Source organism: Athene noctua, chromosome 6 (assembly GCF_965140245.1).
Source record: "Athene noctua chromosome 6, bAthNoc1.hap1.1, whole genome shotgun sequence".
Classification (NCBI taxonomy): domain Eukaryota; kingdom Metazoa; phylum Chordata; class Aves; order Strigiformes; family Strigidae; genus Athene; species Athene noctua.
Genome location: NC_134042.1, coordinates 39,564,794 through 39,589,964, shown reverse-complemented (window position 1 = coordinate 39,589,964; position 25,171 = coordinate 39,564,794). Strand labels below are relative to the sequence as shown.

At 42.3% G+C, this 25,171-nt stretch overlaps 1 protein-coding gene across 1 annotated transcript; it reads right to left on the bottom strand.

Annotated features, from left to right (window-relative positions):
* Window positions 1-337: 337 nt before the first annotated feature.
* YY1 (YY1 transcription factor) lies at window positions 338-24,945 on the bottom strand. Its single transcript, XM_074908663.1, has 5 exons — window positions 23,713-24,945; window positions 13,960-14,122; window positions 4,462-4,522; window positions 1,834-1,992; window positions 338-699 (listed from the first exon to the last, which is right to left on the bottom strand). The coding sequence occupies exons 1-5, from the start codon at window positions 24,407-24,409 to the stop codon at window positions 517-519; spliced, it is 1,263 nt and encodes a 420-aa protein (XP_074764764.1). The 5' UTR covers window positions 24,410-24,945; the 3' UTR covers window positions 338-516.
* Between the last annotated feature and the right edge of the window lie 226 nt (window positions 24,946-25,171).

Sequence of the window (25,171 nt, the reverse complement as noted above, 5' to 3'; positions counted from 1 at the left end):
CATGTAACTGCCCATTCTTTTAAAGAAAATCTACCGCAAGCAAAGTTATCAACCTCCAGGAAATCACACATAGCATTACTACGCATATCCCCAAAAAGTGTACAATATGCACACTTGGAAAATACAAAATTAAAAAAATTGTAAGCAACAGGTGAGCTTCATATTTATAAGAATGTGAAAAGAAGTCCAATTTTAGCACTGTTGTATAAAGAATTGTCTTTTTTGATGCAAGTTCATGAACTGACCCCTCCAGTTGGGGCCACACTTTACAAAACACCGTGTTCTTGAAACGGGATTACAGAGCAAGGTAGAGCATCTCAGCAACGTCACCTTAAAGTTTTTTTTGTGGGTTTTTTTTTGCTTTTTATTTACTACTTATCAAAACACGTCCTTTAGGTTTGTAGGGTTCTTTTTTAAAATTCTTTCCTAGAAACAATATACAAAGGGGAGGCATATTTATTTCCAATTCATATTCCTGTAAGACGCTTTGAGTTCAAAAACTTTCTCCTCCAACTTTCACTGGTTGTTTTTGGCCTTAGCGTGTGTTAAGATGTGAGATTTCAGGTTAGTTGATTGCGCAAACTTCTTATTGCAGCCATCAAATGGGCAAACATAGGGCCTGTCGCCAGTATGAATTCGCACATGTGTGCGTAAATTGAAGTCCAGTGAAAAACGCTTTCCACATCCTTCAAATGTACACTGTTGAAAGGAAAAGACATACTCCATTAGCTAATAAAATAGTACTCATTTCAATCAGCGATTAGAACAATATTCTTCTTTAAATCACTAGACTGCACAAACATGAAGCTAAGTGCTGAGGATAGTTATAGATGAAGCTGTGGGCATCACTTTAAAACTGCATTAAAAAAATAAAATACTTCTAGTTGTTTTGCTATAGTACTGTATCTATTTTCAAAGACAGAAATCACTTCCAGTTTGCAAGCAAATCCTTTCACTAAAAACACCTTCTCTGCATCTCAAACAGGATTTTGCTCCACCATACTACAAAACGGAAACAATGTTTCATGTCAGATTTTCTCCCTTTAGATGATCATTTGCAGAGAATTGCTCATTTTATCAGCTTTAAGATGGGCTTGGAATGCAAAGGACAGTGTGTTTAGTGGTAAATACTTACATTTACCATACAGCAGACCCAGCATACACATCTAAGTGAATGCCTGAGGACTGCAAATCAAGTTTCTGAAATAATTTATATATAAAAAAAATAATAAAATCAACAAAAACCAACGTATCTTAAAACATGTACTGGAGAACACAGATACGCTCAAGACTATGAACACCTGTAAAGAAGATTTATAAGGAGTACCATATGAAGTAGGCAGGGGACCTCTGGTGGCAGAAGCTCACGTGACTTGATGTGAATGGAAAGAGATTCAGTGACTACCATCATTTTGCTGAGAACTGATTAATACCCATTACTGAAAATTAGAATCATGTGTCAACTGAGCAAACAACCCTGAGTCTCAGTTGTCCACAACTGCTAAATTGAAGAAATGAGGAGAAAGACATTTTCCTCATTCAGTAGTAACTGCAGACTTCATTTTTTAAAGTGGGTAACTTTATATCATATTTTGGAAAGTATCTCCCATGTACATACCATTTGCTAATTTCTAACAAAAGCCCACAGAAACAGTTAAACAATAGTCTAATCAGCTTAGGGGACTTCCAGTTTTAAAGGTGATCATTCAGTGCCCCATGTGATATTAGAAAAAACATAGTATCCCCAGAGTCATAGGGAAGCTAGGCTACTGTTACAGTCTACACATGTTCAGCAAATAAATTGCAGTACTTATGTCTGGAGGTTAACAATACCTGAAAGGGTTTCTCTCCAGTATGAACTAGCTGATGTCGCTTTAGTTTTGAGCTCTCCACAAAGGCCTTGCCACATTCTGCACATACGTGTACTCGAGGGCCATGAGTGTGCAGATGCTTCCTCATGGCAGAGTTGTCCCTGAACATCTTTGTGCAGCCCTTAAAAAAAACAGTGAAACTCAATTAGTAGATAAGCTAGTTCTGATAAAGAAGGTTTTATATGCTACAGTACAAGCACTTAAAATGCTTTTATACTCTGAATACTTTAAGTTGGCCCTGAAAAGGGCACCCCTTACATTTATTTAAAAAAGCAGTACCAAGAAAACTAATCATTTGAAAAGCCGACAAAAAAACCCTCAAAACTGCAATCCCAAACAAAAAAAACCCCAAACCCTCTCCTCACTTAGTATTATGAACCATGTGCAGTCAAATGAATAATAGGACAGTCTCATGGAAAAGATGCAGCTCTGATAGAAGCAAATGAGTAACACAAACAAAAGCACTTACAGTTTCAGGGAAAAAAAAACAACCCAAAAGACAGAATGAAAGTTCATGGATACCTATGGCGTATATTCTTCAGTGTGCTATATTCTGAGTACTACAATATAGTCTCTAATATGTCACAGATTATTCTCTAGTACCAATTTGTATGTGCACCACTCCATCTCCCAATATTCTGTCCTCTTCCTTCTCTGTCCTCCTCATTCCTGAGAAGAAATGGAGCAAGAGGGCGTGCAGCATATAACAGATTAGAAAAACTACCTTGCCCAAACTGGCAGCAGCAGATTGACCACTACCACCTTGAGATATATAAAGAGACTGCCGCTGCTTCTACAGTTTAAACCTACAAAGTGATACTGGGCAACTAAATAAGGTAGGAGAATCTGAGTTAGTGCCAACTCAACCTATAAGCAAAAAATACTCACATTAATTCAGGAACAGCACCAGAAGTGTTAACCTGGGGTCCATGCTGCATTGACACAAGAATACTACTTTTGATTCCAGAGTACACTTAAGCTAGCAGTGACCTGGGGCTCTCTTTACCTCATCTTTCTATACCTTTTCTTTACATTTTACTGACAATTAATAGACATCTATTATATATTTTATAAATGTCTTCCTCAAGGTTCAAAATCCTTCATAAAATCCTATTAACAACTGTAAATTCTATCTGTACTCCAAGTGATGCTGCTTAAACTTACATAAAACTAGTCCACCAACATCACTGTGTTATGAGGTATAAAATTTGACAACAGAACCTAAAGGAACATTAAACTGCTAATCTTAAATTCTGCAGGCTTCCTCTTTGGATTTTTTTTCCCCAAAACTAATAACCACATTTAAATATGCCTCATTTCTTAAAAAGGGGGGGAAATGCCACTTTTCGGAAGAGTTCTCTCTTAGGCACTAGAATGCCTTTGGCTAATTTAAGAAGTGTTGTGCCACCATTCATTGCACATAACAGAACTGGGTGGCACCAAGCAGCACCAAAATAAAATGTACCATGAACTTTTTTTTTTGCATTTATTTCAAAGTCCCTGCTTGCCTCAGAGAAGCAGTTACATCCCCTACAATATTTTTCTTTTTAAACTGAAGTTGTAAATGCACAAAGCCTAGAACACTAGAAGAGAGAAAATGGAAAGACGGACTATTCTTTTTTTCCCCTGTTCAGATGAAGTTGAAGCTATGAAAAAGTAAATTAAAGAAATGAAGGCAGCATTCCTCAGTATTGTAAGGACTAACTGTTCCTGGACCTCCACATACCATACTACAATAAAAACATGACACTTGCAGAATGGGAAGAATTGGAAGTCAATATAAGCACAAGGAGGAATCCAGCAAATTCCTTAGACTATGGATGCCAGAAAGAAGCCTTCTATTCATGCTCTCTAACGTGTACGATTAGTTATCTGCCCTGATTATTTGCTTAGGCTCACCCTTATCTAGACCAGAAGTCAGCAAGATTGCATTTGTCTTTTTTCATTACAGACTAAGTCAGTCAGCTAACAGAAGCTCTACAAAAGCTGGATAATGCAATAAAGCTAGATGCTACCAATCTAGGTGACTGGCAACATTTATTCAAAGACAGAGGATTCCCCACTACAAGTGCGTCAGAATCGTATCTCCAAGATGCCTCCTTCTCTCTTTCAAGATGATGCACCTTCCAGCTCTGTGGAATGTAATTCAAAGTCTTCCAATAATGCTGACTTTGGCATCTGCACCATAAATTGCTGATTCCTGATCTAGACTCCAAATCTGTCATAGTTTCCAAGCAGAGGATATATAGATCTTAGGAACGTACTTTGAACAGCTTTCAGAACATTCTTTCAAGTATGTATTCTTGGGTGGCAGGAAATCACAACAGTAAAACCAGCATGTTAGGGACTGTGCATCATGGTTACCAGAAGATTAGGGATGCACTAACCTTAAGACAAGGAATGGGAATAATATATTATTCAGTGAAAGGTTTTTAAGGAAGCCTCTAAAGAATAATAACTAAAATACAGTTAACTGAGTGTAGTCTATTAACAGCAAGATATTTTAGTTATTAATTCTCAAGAGAAAACATCAATACAAATTTCTGGTCTACAAATTACGACCTACTCAAAAGCTGAGCATTTCACTTACTTTGTGAGGACAAGCTATCGTTCGTGGAGCATCATCTTCTTTAATTTTTCTTGGTTTCATTCTTAAAGATTAAAAAAAAATATTAAAAAAAGTTAGTAGACAAGCTCTTCTCCAGTAACCACTTACAAAATGTGCAGATTTATTTGGTAGCATTACATGCACCAGTAGTACTCAGTTTAATATTTTCAAAACCTTCATAATATTAACAGTATAATTTGGCATTTGGGAAGTTCAGTTTTTCCAGAAGGACCTCTCAAATACAGAATAAGACATTTAATACTACCTTCCCAGCCCTTTGAATATGTGAAAATAGAGGGGTTTTTTCTGACTTACACTAATTATAATTAGAAAGTTTTGTCTGAAAATTCTGTTTTTGTTGTGCAAGTACCTATGTGGCCTATTTATCTTCACTTTCTCTCCATTCCTGCACTAGGACATGAAGGACAGAGTAGCCTTAATCATTCTTCAGTACGTTCACCACACAAGACCTCGGAAAACTCCACAGAACCAGCGAAGGCAGGTAAATTGTGGAATCTACACAGACAACGTAGACATCTGATATAACCACAGAAACTGCAGTTATTCTTACTTCAAGCTACTGTACACATGGATTCCACTGTCGGCAGCTGACAAGCAATCATCTATTTACTCTTGGTTGCTGACAGGGATCTTCGCCACTACTTCATGGGCATCATTAGTCTCCATTGACTACATAAGGAGCTGAGTAAACTATTGCTTGCATGTGTTAGACATTTCCAATACAGAAAGGCTCCCTGCAGGAAACATTGTTAGTCCAGCCGTAACAACCACCTGTCTGAAAGCCAGAGAAGAGTCAGCTGGGAGGACACTAATCTGGGGAAGTGCACTGCACTTTTACCTATCCTAATTTTTCTCAGACCTGTAGTGCTGTCTTCAAAAGATCAAAAAGAAATGGTTTCTCTCCACCTTATTGTAGAGGTAGGTAGGTAGGTGTAAATAAATGCACCTCATACAGCTGGAGATTCACTTAGATAATTAACGAGACTGCACGTTCTAAAAACTTGCTGTAGAAGGGGAGCTAATCTGTTTGTGCAAGTCCCTCATAATACAGTACAAGATAGTGCTGTATGACAAGGTGCTACATATCATAGCTGTAAGTTAAACAAAAGATTTTCTGGCATACTCTCTACTCTCAATTAAACAGAGATGATTTGCTTTAATTTAACAAGAATTAGAAGAATCATTATTCTTAATATTTAAGGAGAGGAGTCTGTTGCTATCCAAGACAGTTTTAATTCCCATGAGTTCAGTTCCTGAAAACAGCTATGGAAGAACCGGGTTGGGGGAAGAGATTTCCAAGTAGTACATACATGTATATTTTCACATGTATTTTTAATAATTGATCTGAGACTGGCTATACAGCAACTTCTAAATGTTTAAAACAGTTCCCAAGAGCTGTATGGAATATAAGCTAAAATCTCTCCAATTTGACCACATGAGCATTTCTTTCTTTACAGACAGGGTCCAGCCTTCTTTGGTACTGTCACATTCCGATACGTATGGCTGAAATGCGCTGTTTCACGTGTTGCCTTCGTGTGGACAGGTGAAGAGAAGATAGCAATGAAAGGCCTTGTGAGGCTCAATCAAGGGAAGAGCAGTGCAAAACCTCCATGAGAAGTCCTGAAGATTGGAGCCAGGAAAATCTTGCAACTTCCAGTGGAGTCATATGTGATACAGAAGTCTCCCATGGCTCAGTGGGCCATCATCTGTCCCTCAAACAATATGGCTCCTCTCAGTATTGCAGATGCAGCACAGTTCAAGCTATTACGTACAGACTAAAGCACCTGACAGCCACAACATTAAAATCCAAGGATTTAGAGGCTGCATTTGTTCTTTTCTCTAAGTGGACACTTAGGAAACTCCTGCTGGCTCAGCATCTCCAGACTACACTGCATACGTACAGTGCTAACTGAAGAACACTATCTCCTGCATGGTTAAAAATACAGGTGTGAGAAAAATATGGAAGCTGGAGAGTATCATATCCAACAATCCCCTCATTTACAGATACTAACAGCTCCTAGAAGATGGGTGTGAAGTATATGTGTTGACAAAGCTCCTCTTGAACCATCACCAGCAGCACACCAAAACATTTCATCAATTGCAGGGCACAAACATCCTGAATATTTCTTCAATTTCAAGGCAGAAACATCCTGCCCATTTCAGGGCAAACTGTATCTGTTCCTATAGACCAGTAATCTTCCTGATAACTTTTCTTTTTCCAGGATTACAGACCAATTTAGATGACCTTATTGATTAGATTTAATTTATATAATCCAATTGGGATACAGAATGATTGTGCTGTGTTTAGTTTATGCAGCCTCTCTGAGAGAATTAAATACCTAAATCCAAACAAGTGATTGGGATTAACTGACTGCACTCTCCAGTGAGGTTCTAGACGGCTAGTACAACAGGTCAATACTGAGGCTATAGGAAAACACACACACAAGCGCTTTCTTGCAGTACTCCTACAGAAAGCTTTCAACTACCCTTTGCATGGGATTTTCCTCATTACGTCTCTACAATTTCTACAAAGGAAAAGGCACAGGAATGAGCATCTGTTATGCCAAAATGGACACACAGAAGAATGCTTTGACAAGACAGCACATGAGAGAACACGGTGTCATGGTTTAATGTGATTAGAGAACAAACACCCATAGGGGATAAAGCGGGTGCCAAAAACACCTCTTTATTTCTCTCTTTATCAACTTGTTAAACATGGGCCAAGTCATGCCCCCAACTCTCAAAAAACAAAGTCAAAACCTCCTAGGCTCAAGATCTGTGTCTGTGACATCATCATAGTGAGTAAAATCACTATTGTTCTGAAGACTTAATTGACCATCTGTAAAGACAGAGACTAGACAGAAAAGAAATCACTTATAAGAGATGCGGTAAATAGCTTTAGTGGGCAGCACCTGCATTTTTTACCCTTGGCATAAGATCCCACAAATCATCACGTTGTATCATCACCTTTCTTAACTCTTGTGTCTCACCCCTGGTATTAAGTCAATCTTTGAGAAAAAAGTGCTGCAACAGCATCATCTGTAACAGGCTGCTGAAGTGTAGCCCAAGAGGGAAAATACACTGGCTAGTATATTCAGGACGCTTGAAGAACCAAATCACAGCTAAATTGAATGGTCAGGCATGGGACAGAGTGGGGCTTTAACATACACCTTACTTGTTTCAGTTCAATGTCTGAGCAGGAATGTAACATTATGAGTGTCCATTCTGGAATAAGCTGACTTTTAAATAAATTTTCAAGCTTTGTTTCTAAAGTGAGGAGCATCAGCCCAGCAGTATACTTGAATGTAAAAACATTTAGTGCCTATTGATTACAAAAGAACAACAAAAGTTCAGCTAACAAAGGGGCAGATTTTAAGTATTTTCATTTCTCCTGGAAGTATGGAAAGTAGGCAATTTAAGATTACAATTTGGAACAAGACTGTATATAAGCACAGGGTTCCACAGGCAACCAAGTTATTCAACAAAACAGAAGCAGACACTTCAACAGGAAGAAGCAGCAAGCAGTGCCCGGGTTGTATCTCAGTGCCACAGGCAGCAAGAAGCTGCTGGGCCCTTCATACACTTGAATTAAAGGCATGAGGCCATGTACACCACAGGCACAGCTACAACAGATCATTTTGTCAAAAATGTCAACTTGCTCACAAGGCTGTGGAATCCATATGGACAACCACTCAAAAAGAATTTAAAGACTTACATATTCAAATGTATTAGAAAAAAGATTTTGGTCTTACTTTAAAATTAACTTTCTGCAAAAGGAGACCAGACTAGAACCTGGGCTGTTGATCTTAATTACACTGTTGCAGGTAGCTCTTGCTGGTGGTTAAGACTTTTGGCTCCCACCTAGTAGAGCATCTCTACCAGCTCCGTCCAAGTTTTCTTAGCCTGAAACATTAATCAAAAACAGAACTCTAACATATGCCACTATTCAAAACAACTACAGACACGCACATTAAAACCTGAGTGGAACTTCTGAAATGGCTGCCTTTGCAGAAAGTCAATTTACATGGCAAGACCAGAATTTTCATTTCTGCAGAGAGTTTATATGGGCCATGCCTAGTAGTAGCAACTGCAGACTAGCTAACTGCAAAAGACGAACAAGTGTACCTTTGGGATCAAGGCACTGGGACACTGCGGTTACAGACTCTGTGAATTTGTATCAGGGGGTGGAGGGAGGGAATGGAGGCCAACAGAGAGCAGGAAGGTGTGCAACCCAACAGCTTCACAGGATGAGCTTCATAAAAGCACGCTCTCTTATCCACACATAAAGACTAAGTGAAATCACAGATATTAAAACCACTCAGTTCCTCAAAATAAAGTAAGCAACTCTGTCACAGTGCAATATCAGAAAGTAAGAGCTAACTACCTCCTTTCATCTACCCAGCTGAACTGAAAGAACTGTACCTTGACAGAACCAATCCCCACTCAAAATCTTTGTCAATCTCCACAACTATTGTCTTGTGGATAGATCCAATTTTTAAAGTTAGCCACAGAAACAGTGTTAAGGCTAGAAATAAAGGAAATTCGTAAGCCAAAAACCAAACAAGAGTATAGGATTTCTCCCTTGTTCCGTCATCCCCCTTTTTTGCCTCTGTTAAAATTCTGTGTTCTCACGTCCTTTCTTCTCCCTCCATAAAGAAATGTAACCTAAACAGCACTAGTGTCTCAGACAACTCCTTTGACATGTCCTAGAGGTCTCTGATGACCAGCAGTTATCTTCACCCATGCTGGTGACTGCATCCCTAAGAAGAGTTAGAAGAGGAAATTATTCTCTATCAGCAGTATCACTGCTGCTTCTGATCTGTTCCCTCACTCCGCCACACCCTTTGTACTGACCTGCAGAGGCAGAAATAACATGAGCGTCATGGCCCTATGCTGCTGCAAGAATTCATCTGTGTTGAGGAACTCCTGAAACTGGCTAGACTGGCTTTTGGATAAACAGACAGAATGGGAGTGGTGTAAGGCGTCCTAGGAATATCTACAACTACGGAGCTCAGACCCAATGTCTTACCATACTTTGGTTACAGTTAGGTAGGAAAATGTCATAAAAAGAAAGCTCTCTAAGGGAAATAAAGAGAAAAAGAAAGGTCTCCAAGACTCTGGCAAAAATAATTACTGGTTTTGTTCCAGTTATGCAGGGTATCATAGGTGTAAACAGAGTGACCTTTACAGTGTGGTACAGAGCAAGAGATTTCCTCTCCCCTAGAACAACACTTTGGGTAAAGCAACTGTCAGTTTACTGCCCTTTAAGCTTCTCTGTAACAAGAGCAAAACCAGCATATACCTTATAAAGAGGCCTAAATCATAAATCTAGGCAACCAGAATGCTTTGTCACTTTTAAGACAGTTGTCAGATTTCAAACTCTTAATGTAGCTTCTTCTCTTTTATTTTCTGTTCATTTTGTAAAGTGGATAGAAGGAAGGGCAGTCTTCACAATGGCTCTCCTTCAGAAAAGGTACTAAGAACAGCAAAAGATTTTCAGGTATCTGTCTGGAAGGTAAGAGGGAGGAAGAGGGCAATCAAGGATGTCCTTTTTAGTGGCTTTGTTTGAGGGAACTTGCCATGTGTATCAACTAGAAGTGTGTCTGATACTTTCCCAAGCTTTTATCACTAAGCAGTTATGACTTCTTCACAGCTAACTACAGAATTACTTGTAATCACTTTGGACTCAGATGAAACATTTTACTTCACCTGAAGGGATTTCCAGTGTCCCAGTCAAAGGTATCAAATGGGAACATGGTAATTTATTTTAGGTTTCATTTCTTTCTGAGCAGATCATTCACAACTAATGTTTCACATTCTGATATGCCTGCCTAAGAAATCCACAAATAATTTTTTTACTGCATTTTTAAAGCATATTAGAGAAAATGCACGAGTCCTACAATAGAATTAAACCATTTGTGAAAGGCAATAAATTGCCCAACTGGATATAATTTATGGTCATTTGTCTATGCATTACTGAACACATATTAATGTTCTGACATGGCTTGCTTATTCCCAGTATTTCCAATAGTTTCAGAACGTATAAAAGCCTTTCCAGGAAAAACTACTGAGCTCCAGTTAAAAAGATACAGATTTCTTCTACATGACTCAATGACAAACTAATGAGTTTGTGATAGACAATTGTATCACAGGAGACTGTATAACTGCTCCCCTTGGTAGTGCTACCTAGCTGGTAAGCAGCAGTGGTGTCCATTGCAGATGCTGAATTACTACAGTTTGGTTTTTGTTTTGGTTTGTTTGTTTTAAAAGGGCTGCAGAGCTACACAGGACTTTGAGCATCAAGTCCGCCCCTGCCTTACCTCTCACTAACCAGACTGTCATTAGAACTCCAGAACCTTGCCTGGAATCTGTTACCACTAGAATTAAAGCTTTGCCCATTTACACTTAACCTTGGCACTTTATTCCTAAAGATCAATGCAAATGCCTCAGTCAAGTTACCCTTAATCAAAATTAGCTGCATGGTTATAAACAGTGAATCTAGCCTGGTTCTGAGCAGCTAATTTCTACAAACATATACTGAGATTCCTCTAACTACCTTAATTGAAACAGGAACGCAACACAAAATAACTTGCTCTCAACTGCACAAAACATATTTAGCATACAATTTTACTAGCCAGTTCATGTTTCCTTACATGTGGCCTGTGCACAACTCTTTTTTCAAGTCATCAAAATACAAATTTGTTATTCAAAACCTTACAGTATGCGAAGCTACTTACTAGGTTTAAAAGAAACAGTTTCAACTTCACATGCTGCTCAGTTTTCAGAATACAGCTACTGAGAATTTCAAAATTCTGAACTGTAAAGCAACCAGCAATGCTTGAAACTATCAGAGAACTTTAAATAAATACATTCTTTTAGCATGAACAACTGTATTCCTAGGACCTCCAAACCCCATTCCAGTACATGGAAACCCAGTTTCTCATTCCAGTTTGCCATGCAAACTAGTTTCTAGTGATACTACAGCACACAGCAATCTACAAGCCCCTTCAACATGCTTCACTGCAAGAGGACCAAGACCATAACACACAATATTTACATTCTAATAGACCCATATTCTTCAGCCTCAGCTATGCACAATCATTTAAGATCTAACATACAACTAACAGTTTTCCAATTTTTTTTAAAAGGCATAAGTTTGACACTCACTGATTCTGACCAAGAAATCAAAAAAACCTTTCTTAAAGCAGAAGATGCTTGAAGTTTTCACATATCTAAAATCAAGATATTGGAAAAATTCTTCATAGGTTTTGAGCAACTTGGGGATATTGCTAAAGGTGATGTCCCCCCAAGTTGTTTACTCTACCACCGTATAATTTGTCTTATGACTTACGTGGATTATATTTTATCTGCTGTACAGAAATATATAAACAGAAAAGAGACTGTATGCAATCTTTCCATCATCTGCTACAAATTCTAGCTCTAGAACTTCCTAGAACATTCAACCATGAATAAAAAAAGCAGTAATTTTAAATTACTGCCAGCTGTCACTATTTTCTCAACAGAAAACTAACTAAAACCCAAAAGATGCAGTACATTTTACAATATTAAGAAATATGCGGGCAGATCTAATAGAAGCAATCTGATCATTTCAAGAAGCCCAAATCCTGCAACCATTTCAAGTATTCAAACCAATCTGGAGCAAAAATATTCAGCATTTGCATGGGGAATATCCTATGAGAAACTATTTAAAACTTCCTAACAAAAGACAGCTATTCAGTACTTAAATGTTTAATAGAACCAGAGGTTTCAGTATGTTTTAAAATAACTGAGAATACCATTCTAAGCACATGAGGAACAGAAACATGTAAGTAATATTTTAGAATTAGAACACTGTGTATACTGAGTGTCACTTAAACATTTGCCTTAAGGAAAAATTGCATTAACTTTTTGGCAGGTCTCAGGAAAACACAATCATTCTGATCAACAATAGTAAAACAAGTAGTAACAGTTATCAATAGCTAGAATCACCCATCACTTTAGATAAAACCCTATTTTCAGTTTTTCGTGATGTGTTTTTTATACGTTTCCAGATCAAACAGCCTGAAGCAGAGAGCAAGTCCTGCAAAACTATCTTAGTAGGAGCCTTCAAAATCCACAGTTCAGTGGCTTTACAGAAAATAACTGTGGGACAGGGCTGTGCTGGCATTCCTCTGGAATAAGCACAATGAAGAGTAACAGAACAACCCTGTAAAAAGCAGCAAGATCAAAGAGGTGAAACAAAAGTAGGTGCACACACTGGACACCAAGATTCACCTAAGATGCCAGACCAAACTTGTCTCAACAGTCCCCGCCATCCAGCAACTAGCTGGTATTAAAAAAAAAAATAAAATACAATTCTCCCTCTACTAGTCGACCCAGGAAGTAAGAGTAACAACATTTGACCTGCTTTAAGAGTCAGAACTGTGCACCAGAACTCTGAAGAATAGCCAGTTGGTAATAAAATGAAAATGAGTGTAGCTTTATACGTATGTTTTGCTTTCAACATGGGAAAAACTGATTATAGCAGCTGCAGGAAACTAACAGTTGTGCTCAAACACTTGAAGACAGCAGCATTAACGCGGCCCGTGCAATGAGTGAAGGAGTATGTCTTTGGTAATCACGAGCACATGCACACAAAGAAGGGGGCCACGTAAACGCTGCAAAGTCAACCCTAATGTCACAGCTTCCAGGTGCCAGAGCAGACCTCTCTGGTGGCCTCACGGTTGCCCTCTGGTGGCCACAGGCTGCCCTGAACACTCAGTATCAGAGCCAGGGGCTCTGCGGAGGGACGGAGAGAGGAGACACATGACACTTTCGGTACTCCCTCACAGAACACAGCTCCCTCATTTCACCTCTATTTGAAAGTAAAAGTCACCTTGTAACTCAGGTCAAAGTATTGATATGTAAACAAGTGACAATTCTGATTCACCAGAGGAAAATCCAAGCAGTATAGTTACCAATTGTGAAACTGCCATTACCCGTGACACTTAAAGTGCAAGACACATGACTCCATTAAAAAGATGACCTAGAGCTTAAGAATTAAGAAGCAGGTGAAAAAGAACAGCAACTGGCTTTATAAACCAGATATTGTACTCTAGCTTTCTTGTACTGAACAACCATTATGCAGCATTTCACTTATCAGACCCTTTGGTGCTGCACAATCTAAGGTTACTCACGTGAAAGATACATTCTGTCATGTCAAAGATGAAGTCTATTGATGTATTTAGGTTCTGTCTTACCCAACAGGAACTAAAAACCAGAAGTCACTGCTGAACATAAACCCCAGTTACTTCAACACGGTATCAGCCACTGTTCTGAATTTAGTCCCTTGTTTTAGAAGATGATTAAATGCAACAATAAGCCACACTAAATCTACCATTTATTTTGCCACACAGTTTTCATAATTAAACCAGTGAAAAGAAAACTATTTTAGTTTAAAAATCTCGTTTTCCTACTTACCTAGCAAATTCAGCCAGTTGTTTGGGGTCTGAGAGGTCAATGCCAGGTATTCCACCAGGAGGAAGTTTCTTCCCTGTCATGTACTCTGAGTAATCTGGAGGAGAATTCTCTCCAATGATCTGCTCTTCCACCACTGTTTCATGGTCAATATCTTTTTTATCATCTGAAATACACAAAATACTGAATTCAATACATACTAAAGATCAACACAGCATGTAAGTTATTAGACTGCATCTCAACAGAAATTCACTATTGCTGCACACTTACAAGAATACACTGCACATCCAGATTTCCACACTAATGGTAAAGAGCAAAAGACATCCGTACTGTTACAGCATGAAGAACACAGAAAAAACAGTGGGTAAAAAAAAAAAGACAAACGGCAGAAGTTGCATATCTACTTAAACACAAACAAGTAAGTAGAACAATCCTATGAATGCTGGCTGCATTTGAAAGATAATGCACTTTCACTGAAACAATGCCTAAATATTTAATTCGCGTTATCTCCTCAAGACTAACCTCCACCATACCCACTTTGGATCTCAACAGCAGTGGGTAACAAAGCAAGACTATCAGAGGAGTGGCAGATACTTACCCTAAGATGTTAGGACTACTGATCTTTACTTCAGAGTCTTCATATTCCCTTGACCTCCGATAGAAGTGTCACAGAGGAACAAGAAATTTTAAAATAACAGCTAATGGGCTTCAGTACCTGCCCATAAAATGAAAGTTTTTCAACACTTGCAGACAAGTCTGAAAGAAAGCAAAAAACTAGTGTGTCTCCCTCCCAAGGGGTCTTCTTCCTCCCATGACAAAAACTTTTTCTCACTCTACTATGTAAACAGCAGATAGGGATCATTCAGAGCATTGATCTGCACACCAATTAAGATACTGCTATTTTACCTGCTCTAGACCCCCTCCTATGGATTTGTGCTCAAGGACTGCAGTAAAGTCAGGTGGAAGACCTGCTGTTGCTGTCTTCCAAGAATATGCCAAGGCAGAATGTTTTTTCTCCTCTTTCTATTTTATAACAGAAACCAGAGAGACACAAAGATGACAGAGAACAGAAACATCCACCTATGCTCCTCACTGCAGTGCTCACACCAGCAGGAAGAAAGACACAGCACCTATCCCACTTTATACCCTCAAATACAACTAGGACAGCAGATGTATATATGGTGGTAACTCTCAGCTAAATGTTAACAAACTTGCCACCACACTACTACTCCTACTCTGTGTATGGGAAGCAGATTCTGCAAATCACTTTATACACAAGAGGCTTTACAAAAATAACAGGAAGTTTTATTTTACATGTATTGATTAAGGAATAGCAATACTATTTCTGTCCTACCACCTTGTATTTCCTCAATTAAATAACAAAAAAAAAAAAATAGGAAAACATAAGGCAGGAAACAAATGAGGCAACATTTTTTTTTTCCACCCCTAAACAGAAACACAGGAAATAATGTTATTCATTACTCAGTAACTTAGGTTAGGAAAGAAAGGTCAAGACATAGACAAATAATAATTTATTACTAAGGACAAATTTCTATTCAATTTGTAATGCCTGCTTTTAATGTTTGCCACTGAGCTATTTCTAGAAATGTTACTGCTAGTTTGGGGTTTAATCTGATCTACCAGATCAAATAGCAGTTCGTGTATATGTTCCATGGTGAAAGAGGAAAAGAGACTCCAACGGTGCAAAGACAGAATTGTTAATAAGAAAACACTGCAGCATTAAACAGGAAATAAACTACAAAATTGTCTATGTTGTCAATTTTTTTTATTCTAATCTAGTTTTCCACTCACCACACTACCACCTTTCAGTCTTTACCAGTGCTTTAAAGAAAGCAACTGAATTTACCTTAAGCAAGGATTATATGGTAAATTCTACAGCACTTTCAGGCATTACAAATTCAATAAACATCCAATTGGCAACAATTTGTTCTTCCAAACAGAAGCTTAAGAAAAGATATTTCATAATGCCCACACAAGCAGAAGACATTATGAAGCTCAGAAGAGCACACAACTTCTGGAAAGTTAAAAGCAACACCTTCTCCATCCTGTAGACTAGCATGAAATCAGCTGCCTTCAAGTAGCCATTTCAACAGCTACTCAGAACTTCCAGTTTTGACTGTTCAGTGACATTCATAACAGAAACACGTTTTCATTTCCTGCCTCAAATCACATGCATGAGTCAACAGGGAAATTATGTATACATTCCTTAAGGTCTTCTTTCCTTCCCTAGCGCAAAGGCTCACTATTTCAACAATGCTTTCTTGCTATTTGAGGGCCAAACTGAAAGTCAGCCTTCAGTGCCTTTATTTCCCGAAGGTCCACCAACAGAAATCAGCTATGCAATTCCACAGGCTATTTGAGTAAAACATGAAAAACTATGAACGTACTGCTTTGATACAATAGAAAATAAGAGAAAGTATTGCTTAATATATTGACAGTCATGTGAAATCAAAACCAATCAAGTTTTCCTATACCAAAAAAACCTGTATCTCTACAGCAGCACATACCTGCAGTTTTAAAACCTAATTTAAAATAAAACAACACACAAACAGTTACCTTAAGGTGTTATGTCAGGCTAACATCCTTCAAGATAGAAGACTGCTTCACACCAGAAGTCAAATACGTTTTAAGACTTTTTCAGAAGTAGCAGCAGACTTCAGTAGCTCTTTAGTATCCCGACCATCCTAGTTACAGACCACCCTATGACATTAGCAACTCATTGGGAAAACAGAACAAAACACACAGAAGAGCCCCACACTGTTCTTTGGAAGAGCTCTACTAATGTCCTCTATGCGCAAATTTATCACAAGTTTATTTGTGATCCTCCACCAACCTGGACTAGGCAGTTCAAAGTTTGGAGGCTAAAGTCCAAGCAAACTTTCACTCAGGATGACAAGTTAACCGATATTCTCACTGCAAACAGGTCATGTTGACTGCTTGATGTTTTCTGCCTTCAAGCAAGTCCTGATGCCACCTACATCCAAATTACTTCCCCCTTTTCCTCTCATGAAGGATCAGAGAATCAAACATACTGCATCTAAAGCAAAGCAAAACAGAGACACAACCCTGAAATTCTAGTGATACCTCTGGAGAAGTACAGTACAAATAAGGCATAGTAACTCCATGCAGTTTATGCTCACGCCAAGCTAATCTGGATGCCACCCGTGAAAGCTAAATATGGACAGAGCCATGGAGACAGTCAAGAAAAGAAAATTAATTGCTATATACTATCTGATCTGCTTTGTTTTGTCCCTTAAAGCCACTTGAGAGTACAACAGACTCAAATATAAGGCATTCTGCTTAAGTACATATTTAGCATTATTCTTCATAGATCTAATGCAGCTCTCTATAAGGAACTTTAAACATTATTTTAGTCCCATCTGAAAAATACTGAAAATCTGAATGATTGTCTATTAGTTAATCACTTTATCTTCACAAAAAACAGGCACTACCAGTCACTGCAATAGCTATGTCCAATATTAACCTATCTTATAAAGCTGTAACATGCTGATTTCTTAGAGACACCACAGATACCCCCCAACAGCCTTCTAAGCCCAATTACATTAAGATAGATACTTAATCTAAATTGGGTTGTTTGATGTACCTGTTTAGGACATACCCAAACAAATCTGTGGTTTGTGTCCTTCCATCTACACTTCTCTCAGGCCTTATATACACACACCTTGAACTGGATTCACTTCTGCACTTCAAAGCAAGTATGTCAAACATTTTTTTACTAAGATCAGTGAAAGTTCAGCATTTTAGCCAGCCATACCTTTTGACTACCTCTTAAAACATATTTCTACTGGTGAAATAACCAGAAGTTTTAAGAGTATCAATCCCAAGGACCAACTTAAGTAGGAAGAAGACAGATTACTCGAATAAAACTATTAACTACAGATTCCATGTAACAGATCAATGACAAAACATGGTAGAATCTGTTTCCCAAGACTTTTAACGATTACCTTTTGCTCTTATTACCATTCTTTCTCCACCTCCTGAAGCCCTTATGTTGCAGAGAAAATCCATCCACCTCAGAAGACTGTTATTTCATGCATTTCTAGACGAGTAGCTAGCCCCAGCTGATATCTCTGGAACTCCCCCACTTTATAAGATGACCCCCTTAACTCTCAACCCAAGAAGCCCTGCCAGTAATTCTATGCCAGCTATTCTTGATTTTAGCCATCCTACTCTACTTCTAGATCCCTAGTTCTCTGAGTCATCCTCCCCGTCTATTACAGAGCAGGGAGAACACAGTTATTCAATCAGTTTTCCCCTGGGGAAAATAAGGAGTGCAAAAGGGGACTGAGAAGGTACACTTGGTAGCAAAGCAATGAGTCCTAATTCTATAGTTTCTTCCCCAAGGTACCAAGTTAAAAGACATTCTGCTTACCAAATAAAAGATGCACAACATTTACACATAAATTTTCTTTTTATGATCACATGGTTAAACACATTTGTTTTTAGGAACAGCTGAAATGCAATTACATGTTAAAGGATGTACCCATCAACTAACTGTGCAGTACCAAGGCACTGTGGTAACAGCTTCATTATTGCTACCACACTGCAATCTCCTCAGGCGAATTAGTTCATTGGTCATGTTTGGAGGCAAAGAACCATAATTAGCTTGTTAAATAATACAGTTATTTAGCAGACACTTCTGAATGTTAAATTCCATCTTGCACAGTATGTCATTTTTTAACCTAATCAGCTGCTAGGTTACTCTGATGTGCCTAGCACACAGATGGAGAACAGGTTCTTCTTTCCCATGTCACCCGTATCTTATTTCACACCACTGAGACATGAACTAACAAAAACACTGCATATATCAATAGTCATCATCTGACTTCGACATTTGTGAGACACTGTGCCGCAGCACTGTGACCTTCTGAATCACCAGCACAGAAGTGACATGGACCTTTCAGGAAAGGATCCAGTAGCAAGTTAGAAGATTCTAGTTTGAAGGTCGGCTAAAGAGGCAACTTAAGCGAGACATTCTAAGTGATGAACCACATTCATGTATTTCACTTTCAAGACTGAAAAGATATTATCTACCTTATCCTCCAAGATTCACTGGCAAAAATGAGAGAGCAGACTCAATGCTTATGTACAGCAAAAGCCCATACCACTGTTTTAATCAGAGTCAGAAATACATTATCATCTTAGTATTTTAAAGGAACCAGACAATAACTTTTTGCCTCCATTATGAAAAATTTTCATCTAAGAAGCTCACTACCTGGTCCACGACTGAACTGAATGACTTATCTATCATTTATACTATGTAAGACAACTGGTCAGAGAGCAGATGATTATTTTTCTCACCCCCACAATCTGATAAAGTCAAATAAGAACCCCTCTACTTTTTTTTTTTAAGATATTAAAAGGGTTTTTAAGAGGTTTTGAGGAACCTTCTAGAAACTTAACATGAACCCCTGAGTTTCCAAATATGGGTCCATAGTACAGGCTTCCTGGATTATCAAGAATAATTTCCAAACCATACATGTAACTTCTGCATCTTTGTTTTTTCCCCATCTATGAACAGGATGCTTGAGCAGTTTAACATCTGTGGGCAATGTATAGTTTAGTTGTACTATTTCAGCCCTAAGCCTGCAGACTATCTATGCTAATAGTAATAGGTTAAGCCAACGCCTATTTCAGGTTTGAAAGTTTGACAGTCGTCATTACCTAGAAGCAGATGTAGTTACACTGACACATTTTCCCCCCCTCAAAACTAAGCCCCAGTTGCTTGAAATTCCAGCATTTGGTGGAGCCAGCATTTCAGTACCATGTTCCCTAATTCTCCCGTGTCTAAGAATCAGTTTTGCAAGCACAATCTGACAAAGTGATTTCTAACGATCCCCCCTCCTCCATCACTACCGTGTACCCAACCTGGAGACAGTCACTAGAGGGTGACTCAAGTTGAACCTAGTAAAGGCACAAATAAATTCCACTTCATAAAAAAAAAAATTTCCTAGTAGAAACTGGGGTGTCTCACTTGGAGAGCCCCATTAACTATATACAATTTTCTAAAGCCATTACAGGATATCCCAATTAAAATAATGAGGATTGGTATTAGCATAGAGAAAACACTACAGAATATTAAAGTATCTACCATACACTTCTTCAACTCTTACAGAAAATAGAACGCCTTTGTTCAGTTCCTATTTTCACATGTGAAGAAAGACAAATAATTCCATTCTGAAGATCTGGAAAACTAATCTAGACTAGAACAAAACATTCCTGTTTCAAACTCAACACTTTAATTAAAGTAATCATGGGTCACAAGTTTGATATCACCATAGATACCAAGGTGATAAGAGAAGTTATTGTAAGTCTAAACCGTTGCCAACAACAGTACTGCGACTTCTAAGTAACTACATAACAAGACAAGGATTGAGTAGTCCCCTTTAATCACATTGCTATATATTTCACAGATTATTTCTACACATTTCAGGAGGTGCTACCAGACATGTTATGCTCATTTATGGACCAAGTTATGGTTGGCTAAATTTGGTACCACCCGTGTACAAGCTAATACAGCAGCACTAGAAAACAGTGACAAGGATTTAATTCACATTGTCTTCCCACACTGTGGTGAGCAAAGTGCCCTTGTTCCCAATTCATACACCCATGAACAGCAATATAGGGCTCATTGTTTTATCCTGATGCATGGGCTTATTTAATCTTCATCTTTCGATAAACTTTTTGCTAAGTATTTACACCAGTCAATTACATCAGTGTTCAAGTAAGTCTTTAATTATTTCAAAATAGAGAGGCAAAACTACTATCTTTCCTCAAGATAAAGTATGCCCAATTTTGCAGGGAAACTTTAGTACAACTACCCTTCTGCAAGCCAGTAGTTTGTACTGGTTTTTGTTTTATTAGTGTTGGCTCCCCTCCCCTTCCCCCCCCCCCTGTTTTGCTTCTTTTGAAATTTTTCTGGCAACCACACCCCCTCTAAAATTTCAGAAAACTGACAATGAAGCTTCAGACGACTTCTGTAACATCGAATAAGCTGTTTAAGAGGCATAAAAGTCTATCCAATAGGCTCAGTAAAACTTCAACACTCTTAACTGAGCAGGCTATTACCAAAGGCTGTTTGAAGGTGGGGGGTGGGTGAGGGGTGTGTGCACACATGCATGCAGGGAGGGGAGGTCAAACTTTAATACTTTTCTTTCACTTACATATTTTGCGATTCTACTTTTGGAGTGCAGATTAGGTGTTCTGTATCCCTCTGCATCATGGATATAAATGAGTTTAATGTAACAACGCAATTCAATCTCCAGTAAATTACAAGTAGGTATCATTCCCACTGAGCTTGCATGGTCATGCTCATAAAGAACAAAACCACTGAAATCAATAGGGCTACCCTGATGTAAAAGTTGTGTACGCAGGAAGAGAATCAAGTGTATTGATTATACACATGCTTCACTTCAGTCAAGTAATAACCAGCATGCAGAAGCTCTAAGGAAGCATCCTATCAGGCACTCTGAATTTCAGAGTGCAAATGCATGCTAGAAATTGTCAATTGATCTCAGTGAGGTCCTCTATCCTGCCAGCTCATGAGTCATACATCCACTTGCATTCAGATATCTTAGGTAGCTTCCACAAACCAGAAGACTGTATTAATTTCCATTATCTTTTTTCTTTCTTGTATGGTCAATTCTAAGAAAAGAAAACCACAGCAAGTGGATTTATTCAGGTTTCACACGACACACAGAAGCATATAGAAACCCATTCTACTAAACAGTATTTGGGAAACTGTTAAATTATTCTTTTCTGTTCATCAAGAAGCAAGGAATTTTGATCGGGGTCACTGCTCTGCCAACCAACTATATGCCAGAAGTGTCATACACTCTGTCAAACTTGCTAAGTAATCACCTATGTTTAAAAAGACCATACAAGTCAGAATCACCATCCCTTCTGTCTTTTCAGACAAGTGAATTCAGCCATCCAATACACTTTTCCTTCAACATTGCCCTTTCTAACAACTACTGGTCACTCACAAACATTACAGAGAGCAAACACTTCAGACTACATCAGAAGCTTAAAGACTATCTATCTTACAAATTAAAAATTCAAAAGAGCACAAGAATTATTATATGCAGGATAAATTACCAACCCACCATTCAAAGACCACACAACAATTTAAATATTACATGAATTTATATCATTTGACTGCTTTTTTTTCACATTTACATAACTTCAGCACAGAACTGAGTACAGAACCTAGCTGCAAGCAATATTAAAAAAAAAAAATACTACAAAAAAGTAAACAAAAACCCCAATGTGCCACAAGTAACGCTTTTCCGCTAACTAAAAAGACTCTTTCCCCACTCGTATTTTAAAGGATTAGAAAATCGTGACAGATGAAATAAACGGGCAGGGCAGGCTCATGTCAGGTTTATTCCCAGCCCTGTAGATCCTGAACACCTTCACAAGATTTTATTCTCTTGAAGAGACACTCCCACAGCAAACCCAACTCCTCAGAAAACCTGCACAATCTCACACAACACGGACTGGCCGCGCCTGTTTAAAAAGCCCATATAAAGCTTCAGACCTAGCGGAGGAAAAGCTGAACGGTCTCCGGGCGTCAACCGGGAACTGCTCCTTCCTCCCCGCCGCTCCCGGGCCGGAGCTCTGCCTCCGGGGCGCGGGGCCACCCCTCCCGCCCGTCAGACCCTAGCTCCTGACAGGGGGATTTCCGAAGAGCCGGTCGTTTGTGGCCGCCCCCTCCGAAGCCGGCGAGAGGGGCGGGCGGCCCCCGCGGCGGCGAAGAGGTGCTACCTCCCCCCACCGCCGGCACCGCTGGCTTCGGGCGGGGAGGCCCCACCCACACCCCGCCCGGCTACCGCAGCGGCCCGGCGGCCCGGTGCCGGGCGGCCCCCAGGCCCACCCCCGCCGGGCGAGCTGTAAAACGGTATTTCGGGCAGATCGCCGTCCCCAGGCCGCGGAGAGCCGGCGAGGCGGGCGGCGCCGGGGCGGGCGGTCCTTCCCCCCCTCTCCCCGCCACATAACGGTCACGGCCCGGAGCACACGCCTCATCCGGGGCCGCCGCCCGCGTTCGGCATTAAAATGCGGCCCAATGGGGCCGCGGGTGCGCGGCGGCAGCGCGGGGCGGGAGGGAGAGGAGCGGCAGGCGGGGAGCCGGCAAGGCAGCGGCGGCCCGGGAGGGGAGGCGGGCCGGCGGCGGGCCGGGGAACGAGGGAAGAAGGAGGACAGAGGGCGCCGGGAGGCGCGGGGGGCGGCGGCCGGGGGAGGGAAGGGCGAGGGGCAGGCGTGGAGGGAGCGGCGGGGCGCCGCGGGGAGCGGCGGTGGCAGCGGCGGGGCGGGGACGGGGGGAGAAGCGAGGAGGCTGGGTTCGCCCCGCACCCTGTGCCCGCCCGCACACCCCGCCTCCCCCTGCTGCAGAAACTACGCCATTGCGGCCTAGTCCTGGAGCCAGCGGCGCGCTGCCTCCCTCCCTCTCGCACCCCCCTCAGCCGCCGCCATCTTGGCGGCCGCCGCCATCTTTCCTTCCCCCCGCCGGAGCCGGGCAGGAGCAGCGGCGGCAGCAGCGCAGACCCCGCCATCTTTTCGGGGGAGCCGCCATACTTGCCCTGGCGATGAACATGGCGGCGCCCATCACACACATCAAAACATGGCCTCCCTTCAAAACAAAACTGTCCGAAGCGAACTGGGCAGCCGCCGGCGGGGCCTGGGGCCCGGGGAGGGAGGGGTCCGGCGCGCACTTACCCGAGGCCCACATGGTGACGGAGAACTCCCCCTCCAGGGTCTTGATCTGCACCTGCTTCTGCTCCCATTTCCTGCCGCCGCCGCCCTCGGCCCCGCCGCCGCCTCCCCCGCTCAGGTAACTCTTCTTGCTGCTCTTCTTGCCGCTGCCGCCCTTCTTAACGCGGCCTCCGCCGCCGGCCGAGGAGGACCCGCCGCCTCCGCTCTTGCTGCCGGCGGCGGCCACGGTGACCAGGGTCTGCTCAATGTACTCGTCCTCCCCGGCGGGGGCCGGTACCGGGATGAGGATCTGGTCCTCGAAGCCGTCGTCGGCCCGCAGTCCGTCCGAGTCGTCTCCCCCTACCACCTCCTCGCGGGTCTGCACCAGGATCACCTCCTGGTGGTGGTGGTGCAGATGGAGCTGTCCGCCGCCGCCGCCGCCAGCGCCGCCGCCCGCCCCGCTGGGGTCCCCGTCCGAGACCAGCGGCTGCAGCGCGATCATGGGCTGGTGGTGGTGGTAGTGATGGGGCGGGTGGTGCGGGCCGCACTCCTCGCAGCACTCGTCCTCGTCCTCCTCTTCCTCGTCCTCCTCGCCGCCCACCACGGTGGTCTCGATGGTCTCCACCGGGATGGTCTCCACCTCGATCTCGTGCAGCTCCACGATCTCGGCCGGCATCTCCGAGCCGTCCGTGGCAATGTACAGGGTGTCTCCCGAGGCCATGGCGGGGCGAGGGGGAGAGAGAGCTCCGCGGGCGGCGAGGGGGCTCCGGTCCGCTCCCCTCGGCGGATGGTGGGGCTCGGGCGCCTCTCGCTTCTCCTCCTCCTCCCCCTTCCACACAAACACCAGCTCCTCGCAGCCAGCGAGAGGGAGGCAGCCAGCCGCCAAATCCCGGCTACGCTCCCTCGCGAGACTTCCGCTGCTGCCGCCGAGACGGACCCCAGCCCCGGGAGGCCGCTGCCGCCGGGGCCCGCCCCCCGGCCGCCAAGCGGCCAATCGCAGCGGCCGCCGCACCCACGGCTCACCCAGGCGAGCGAAGTGGCCTACGGGGGCGCGCCGTGCCGCAGCGCCCCGCCCCCGTTTGCCGTCGCCACCTATCGGAGAGCGCTGCGAGTGCTGAGCCCGCCTCCCGGCTCTGACCGGCCAATCGGCCCGCGGCGCTGTCACCGCCGCCTCCGCCGTCCGCCACGCCCAGCCCGTCCCTCCTCGCCACACCCCGGGCGGCAGCACCGCCCGGCCCTGCCGCCCGTGCGGCCGCCGCACCGCCGCTCCCTCCTCCGCAGCGCCCGCCCCCGCCGGCCGGGCTCGCTCCCGAGGCACCGGCAGGTGGCGCGCCGGCAGACCGGCCGTTAACGGCCGCCGCGCGGCCTTGCCCGCGGGCGGGGGCGGCTCGGCTGCCAGCGCGAGCGGGGCGCGGGCCCTTCGCCGACGAGGGGGCGCCGAGCGCGCCGCGGCGGCCTCAGCCCGCGGCGGATCCCCTGGTGC

Coding starts and splice junctions, on each gene's coding strand:
- YY1 (XM_074908663.1), bottom strand. CDS start 24,409: ATGGCCTCGGGAGACACCCTGTACATTGCCACGGACGGCTCGGAGATG. Junction 14,123..23,712: donor CGTCACCATGTGGGCCTCGG/GTAAGTGCGCGC, acceptor TGTGTATTTCAG/ATGATAAAAAAGATATTGAC. Junction 1,993..4,461: donor CGATAGCTTGTCCTCACAAA/GTAAGTGAAATG, acceptor GTTTTTTTTAAG/GGCTGCACAAAGATGTTCAG.